The 7,248-nt window shown below is 37.2% G+C and overlaps 1 protein-coding gene across 2 annotated transcripts in view; it reads right to left on the bottom strand.

Moving 5' to 3' along the window:
• The window catches only part of rnf17 (ring finger protein 17), a 22,791-nt gene extending 16,879 nt beyond the window's left edge, over positions 1-5,912 (bottom strand). The window contains exons 1-9 of one of the 2 annotated variants that reach the window (XM_059342705.1): positions 5,744-5,912; positions 4,212-4,324; positions 3,292-3,389; positions 2,953-3,031; positions 2,611-2,700; positions 2,348-2,475; positions 2,045-2,213; positions 1,866-1,942; positions 499-573 (exon numbers count right to left, since the gene is read on the bottom strand). In XM_059342705.1, the coding sequence (XP_059198688.1) occupies positions 499-573; positions 1,866-1,942; positions 2,045-2,213; positions 2,348-2,475; positions 2,611-2,700; positions 2,953-3,031; positions 3,292-3,389; positions 4,212-4,324; positions 5,744-5,810 (896 nt within the window). In that variant the 5' untranslated portion in view covers positions 5,811-5,912. The remainder of the gene's footprint in view (positions 1-498; positions 574-1,865; positions 1,943-2,044; positions 2,214-2,347; positions 2,476-2,610; positions 2,701-2,952; positions 3,032-3,291; positions 3,390-4,211; positions 4,325-5,743) is intronic. The other variant, XM_059342706.1, reaches the window with a different exon arrangement.
• Positions 5,913-7,248: the final 1,336 nt, after the last annotated feature.

Raw genomic sequence — 7,248 nt, 5'->3', positions numbered from 1 at the left:
ACGATGAGCAGCAGAACATTACGAGATTTGAGGCAATTATAACAGTGGGTACCATTTGTATTGGTGAGGTATTTCTCTGCTCGTCAATAATGATTCAACACTACAGCTGCAACTAAAAACATACTTAAAGCTAATAATCTCTTAAACAACAATGAAGACTCTCATGATCCCACACTACTTCACAAAGTCCTCAAAGTCCATCTCTTGTTATTTGTTTAATTTGAAAGACCTCTATAACATAAAGCTTGGATCAAAAAGAAGATTTAAGCAGGTTTAAAGGTTTAAAGGTTGAACAATAACCACTCATTCTAAGGTAACCTACAGTAGAACACATCTTTCACAACAATGTATCTTGATATCTGAAATGACGCAGACGAGAGAAACTCTTCTCGTGGCCAAGACTTGATATTATAGTAAAGAAAATGTTGCAAAAACACAAAGTTTACATCCCCGGCCAAAATCGGTCCCAAACATATTGGAAGATATTTAAGGACTCACTTTCTTGGACTGCCGACTTCCATTTTCAGAGACAGTGACAGACTCTGGTTTACACTTTCTGACAGGAAAACACAGCTGGAACACAAATATAACACACAGAAATGTAAAGACCCAAAATCAAAACAAATAGTTTAACTCAAAGCCTGTTACACATCTTCGTCCCATACTTATGCATTAACAAAAAAACAGTGTCAAGTACAGGAACTTTTCAAATGTCTCATCAAAATAAATGATACAAAAAATTGATACCGAAATATTTTGTCACATACTTCTGGCTGATGCACATAACGATGCAGATACCACAGTATCGGTACTGCAGATGCTGTGAAAAAAACCTTATGATGCAGTGCCAAATAAAGTCAATAGGTGGCAGCAGAAGTCCACATTACACAAAAAAGAGAAAAGTTAAAGTTTGTAAGTTTAACATTGTTATTGCATTTATTAGTGACACTGGGATTAAACAGCACTTTTTAAATATATTTTTTTACTTTTAAGATGTGGGTCTGAATTTTAAGTGCTGTTATACAGAATGATAAAGAACAGCTGTTGTAGTAAAGCTTGTGTGGTCAAACTGTTTTTAACAGTTGTATACAGAATACTTTTTACTGCTGTTTATTTGTGAAAAGCATGAACTGTTTCAATAACCGCTTTGATAGAGCCGTTTCATGCCGAGACATTTACGGCTCTGTAACGTCTTGCCTGCACTATGAACGCGCCCGAAGTGGGATGCCGGGATCAAATGATCCCACCAATTTTGAGCCTTCAGAGGTAGTGACAGAGGCGGAAAATTGGTGGGACTGTTGGAGGCGGGACCACTATGAACGGGCCATTGGGGCAAAGCGGGATCTAACACACACCTCCACTTGGTCTGACAGTCATCCAATCACTGTCCACTGCGGCCGCCATCGCTAACTATACACAGCGCCCGCCACTAATTGTAAACAAAGTGGCATGCTAACTGTCCACATGGTTTCCACCACTAATGGTAAACAAACCGCCGTCACTAACTGTGCACAGAGTGTCTGGTGCTTGTTCTAAACAAACGGCGGTCGCTAACTGAACACATGCTGCTGCAGCACATACATACAGTACTGCTACAGAGCTAACTGTGTAGCCTATTAGCACTGTGCTACTGCGCAGCACTGCTGCTGCTATGTCGCATGTCACTATCATCTCCTCCCATTATCCTCCCATCTCCTTCCGCGATGCCAGACTGCACCATGAAAGGGTACGAATATCGCGCCTTCGCGGGATCACTATGAACACCCTAAGGCGAAAAGCCGGCACAGATCTTTCTGGCAATATAGCGGGACGGCACTATGAAAGGGTCTAATGAGGACATAACACATAAAAAATGGCAAACAAACCTCATTCCAGAGCCCATAGTGATGCATTTCACATTGAAGGACTGGTCATCCACAGAAGCCTGCAATGTCTCCAGAACCTGCCAGAACACACAAGCAGCATTTACTTTTTATAGTATATGATTGTGGATTGTGTGCTTGGAAATATCTGTGGAGATGTATATAATCAGAGGAGTTCATACCTTATCCAGGGTGCAGTACTGCTCCAGAAAGGGGACACGGCGTACTTCTCTGGCCATTTGCATGGCGATCTTCAGGGCCTTCATCCTCTCCTTGACACGCCACACCTCTGCTTGGCTGGTGGAGAATCGTGCCTCCAGTTTATTCAGCCAGCCCAACTGCAAATCCTTCCTGTTGGCAAAGAAATTACAGGCATCCAGAAAATTTTTATTTTACAGAGAACCTTAAAAATAGCCAGTTTCATTTTCAAAAAAATAAAGCAATCAAGAGAAAAAAGACCCGAAGAGAGCAGTTTATATCCATACCACTTTTGAATATCACATAAGGCCTTGTCTGCAGCTTGCTTGATCTCAATCTCCAGCCGAGCTCTATCTCTATTCACCTGTTCCTCCAGACCAGTCGTCAAAGTCTGCAAAGAACAAAACACGGAACACTACAACAAAACGCTAACTGAACAAAGTTTTATAATTTACTTTTTCCTTTCTGATATAGATAAGAATAATGTTCTACAATCAATCAAGTTCTACTGGATGTCTACAGTTTTGTATGGATGTAGTGCAGATTTCACCTTGTGGATGTGTTCCAGAAGGGCAAGATTTTCTGCACCACGGGCCAGTGCCTCATCCACCGTCTTTGATTCCTTCTCAATATCAGCTGGCTGAATAAAACATAAGTATAATTTAAATCTGAGTAATTTATGTTCACCGTAACCCTCGAGCCAAATCGTCTCGACCAGTTCACTGACTTTAATTTAATAGCAGGTAGCAAATTTACAACAAAAAATGTTGTGTTGTTTGAAATGTGTAAATTATCAAATCAACTTAGTCAGGCAGTTCGAACTTTCAACATCAACAGCTGACATCGTAGCTTTTATTCCCCACCATCAGCCCCCAGGATCCCCCAAACTTACCACCACATCCTCCGTATTCACATTTTTATCTGTGGATGGTGAAATTGTATTCCTTTTACGATTTTTCGATCTGTCACACCTTTTGAAGGACACAAAACCAAAGCAATTACCAAAGTTAAGATCCTTTTAAAAATCAATAATACATATCGAAACCTGTTTTTAATCTTGTTGTACTCTGTAGCACTTTGGATTGCTTTAAACAATGAAAAGTGCTTTACAAATAAAATGTATTATTATATTTATATCTGACTACGCAAGGAGGCCAATGTTATTTAAAATATTTGTTATAAATACAAGATGTGTCAGAAGTCTATTTTAACAGTAAAAACAACATTTTACCTTTTCATCTTGTTCATTTTAGAAGTGTAGATGAGGCCAATGATTCTGCTGTCTTCCTGCAGGCCAAACACCCCACCCTCAGGAAGGGTTGACTCAACCTGCAGAGAGTGAGCTTTGATTTTATTGTCTTCTTACTAATTGAACATTTGCAGCCTTTAACTTGACATAAATCACAAATTCAACAGCCAAGTCAAGCTCAAACAAACACACAAGGAACACCCAATATACAGAGTTTAAAGATTATCTGCTTGACGGAAGAGCTGATGTGTGATTAATGCATAAGGCCACTAAGGAATTTGGAAATGCTTCAGCATAGGGCTGGGCGATATGCACCAAAAGTCATATCCAGATATATTTAGGCTGCATATCGATATACGATATAAATCCTGATATTTTTATCGCAAAGTAGTTTTATTGAAACCGTTAATTTAAGTGAACATAAATACTGTATAACAGGAGTATTTTTTTTTTTTTAAAACAAAGCTCCATAAAGTCCACATTTAAATTAAAATAATATCTTAAATAAAAATAGCCTATGAAATAAAATAGGCCAATCTTTTTCTGAAATAAATGTATTCATATGAGAAAAGAATAACAAACATTACAAAAGAACTAAATATGACAAACCCTAGTAAGGGTAAGCATTTATATATAAAGAAAGAAAAAAAATTGAACTATATCGATTTATACGATATGGTATAATTCCAAATCCAATTTAAAAATATATCAATATATTTTTTATATCGACTGTGAAAATGTGTGATTTGTTTGCTTCCTCTGTTTCACAATTTTCTTTAAATCTAAGAATCACCAATTAAATAATTTCTAATACAGTTACAATGAATGAGTCACAGTATACCTTTGTGTGACTCATTCAGGGAAAAAGGAAAAAATCTCAGTCAGATCACTGGTAAATTTACCTCACAATCTGGACATCTGATGACATTGTCACACTGAATTGACAGCAGGCAAGCTGTGCAATAGATGTGGGCACATAAAAGCACTCGAGGGAGGTTGCCATCAACTTCTTCCTCTGAAAATGAAAAAAACATTGAAAGAAGATCTCAGGAATCCATTAATACCATGTTATGATATCTTGTCAGTAAGTGGGAAAAGTAGCGCTTCAAAGTAAGGCAAAATTTTAGCCAAGGAAAAACTGGCATGGTCATTTATAAATTCAGACTTATTCAGATATCTGAATTTTAAAATGGGTTCTATGGGTACCCACAAGTCTCCCTTTACAGATGTCCACTTTATACTAATCCCATGAAGTCTGGGGCAAAAGTTAGGCAGTTTTCCTCATATATTTTGCCAATCGATTTCAATATTTTTGCATTAAATATATTGTTATATCGTTTTTGCATATACAGTTTATAATATATTATAATATTTTGAAAATGTATTAGAAATAGACATTGACAGGAAGAGCAACTGGTTCTCTACCTGTTTTCTACAATGTTCAAAACACAACTTGTTTCATGAAAAAACAAAAAAATGCTTATTCTTGTTCTCTGAAAGGAACTTTTAGGTAGGTACTCAAAAACTACACAGTAAAAGTATTTCATAGTAGTCTAAGGAGCATTGAGTATCAGACTCTCATACTACTCAAGGAAGAAATGATTTTCATCACCTCAAAGTTATTCTGTTTAAAGATCTTATATATATTATTACTCAAAAACTACAAAGTAAAAATACATAATAGTTTTGTACTTGTAATGTTATTTCCCTCTATGAATTTGTACATGGTGTATAACGTAGCTGTAATTAAACCGCTGGTCTCACTGCCGTGTATCTCGTTCGGCCCCAAATGGGAATGCTCCTCTCCTGGTCCACTCTACACTCAACCGTCAACATTTTATTTTGAAAACCGGACGTTATCACATAATCAATAATTTGACCGTGGATATTCGAATGGCGGCTGCTCCATTTTCAATGGCTGTCCCAACAAAGAAAACCGTTGACGCAGTCCTCTGAAAATCGCCAGCTAACAGGGATGCTAGGTCATTTGTAACATCGGTCGAAATTCATTCGTTAACAGACTGACTAATTGATCCATAATACCTGGGTTAAAAAATTAAAGTGTTTTAACACTCCCTTTTTTGTTAAGCTGTTTTTCATGTTAACTACAATATTTTTCACAGCATTTTCAGGTTCGTTGCTGCAATCGATTTAGGCTAACACTAGCTAATGTTAGCTTACCACGTGACCTTTGAATAAACAACCTCTAGCGACCTTTAAAATCAAGTTATTGTGGCTTTATGACTAGTTATATTTAATGCGTTTTCATTTGGATATTTATACCAAATTTAAGTCTTTTAAGGCCCTGTCTACAAACCTGCCTGCTACATTAGCTACTTTTGCTGCTACCACCAGTTGACGTCTTGACGCTAACTTCATAAAACACGATATGACACAGCGTTTAACTGTCAGAAAAGGTGTATAAATATCCTACCAGGCAGAATGAATGCCTCTCCACATAACTTGCAGGTTACAGCGCTGGGGTTGTCGCCTCTGTCCATTATTATGTCTTCATAAATAGGAGGATTTATATTTTTTGCGACTCAAACACATGGATGGAGAAGGTGCGTTTACTTGTCTTTGTCACGTGACCATGACGGTGCGTTCACTTTGTTCTCATTGAATAATAACGAATAATTTGTTTTAATAACTAACAAACTAACCATGTTGCTATTTTAGCTTTAATAGCCCATTCTTTTGCTTTGTGGTTTGCTATCTTGCCATATTAATTCAGGTGATAATTACCTCATAGTTTTATTGATGCTGGTGATTTGTTCAGGGGTATGGGCAGTTATTAGAGATGGGTGGATGAAGCCTTGTGAAGCTTTTGAGGCTTCTTCTGGCTAGGCTTCTTCCTGATTGTATCGAAAAAAGATTCGAAGCTTCAAAGCCTCAAAGATAGACAGACCCTACCAGTGACATCTAGTGGTCAGCTGCTATTATAGCAGCCACAATCTCCAAATGATTCACACATCTTATTGATTCCAGTTCCAACACAAAAGCAATAAAATCAGCCTAGTCTTAAGTAGCTGTGTCTACTTTCTGAGAAGCATTGTCCTTACATGACAGTGTTACAACACTTTGAAATGTCAATTTACTAATAACATGTTTAAATGTGTTGTAACAAATAATATGAAAAGATTTAAATTCAATAATGCAGAAGTAGGCCTACTTTTGTTTGAATGATTCTGAAGGGCTTTCTTGTGCCACAATATGAGAAAAAAAAGTAAATATTGTGCTTCTGCTTCAGTGTTAACATGAAGTGCTTGTGTACATGTACAGGGAATTGTGCATTTGAAGATCTCTTGTAATGTGTTCAAAGTTAAGCAAAAACATATACATAAACAAATGCCAGAATATTTAGCTAAAATAGTAAACGTCATCTTGATTAATTGCCGGTTAAGCTAATTAATGCCGTCTCAGTCGCTAAAGTTACTGTTAATTAATTTATATGCATCAGATGATGATGTACTATGTGCAAAGTAGCTACGCTATGCCATTCGGAGAATTATACATTTCTTTATTGTGTTTACAGGGACCGAAAGACAGCTATTATGCGTTATTGTTATTTATAAATAACTTATTGTGCTGTACTGTAAAATAAAAAATAAAAAATCACAGAACACATTTCCATGGTGAATTATGCGCCGCTGCTTTTATGAAGCGGCCAAATTCAGCCAGGATCGGTTAAATATTGAGGCTTAATCCACTTTGTGGCTTTTACTTGCTAAATCGTGGAAAGTCAACCTTAAAGCACCTTCTTCCATTTTCACAAATATGTGTCAGAGTGCTGATGCCAAAGACACATCCATGCCGTGAACTGATTTTGAAATTGCGGCGCTGAATTTAAGCAGGGCGTCCAAGGAAGGAGACTACCAAGGAAGGATCCTTGATTTTGGGATATGGCTATTGTTTTGAACCAGTCTGCTTCAAAAGAGT

The sequence above is a fragment of the Centropristis striata genome, chromosome 10 (genome assembly GCF_030273125.1).
Source record: "Centropristis striata isolate RG_2023a ecotype Rhode Island chromosome 10, C.striata_1.0, whole genome shotgun sequence".
NCBI lineage: Eukaryota > Metazoa > Chordata > Actinopteri > Perciformes > Serranidae > Centropristis > Centropristis striata.
The sequence above is the reverse complement of the archived record's forward strand: the minus strand, read 5'-3'. Positions and strand labels throughout refer to the sequence as shown.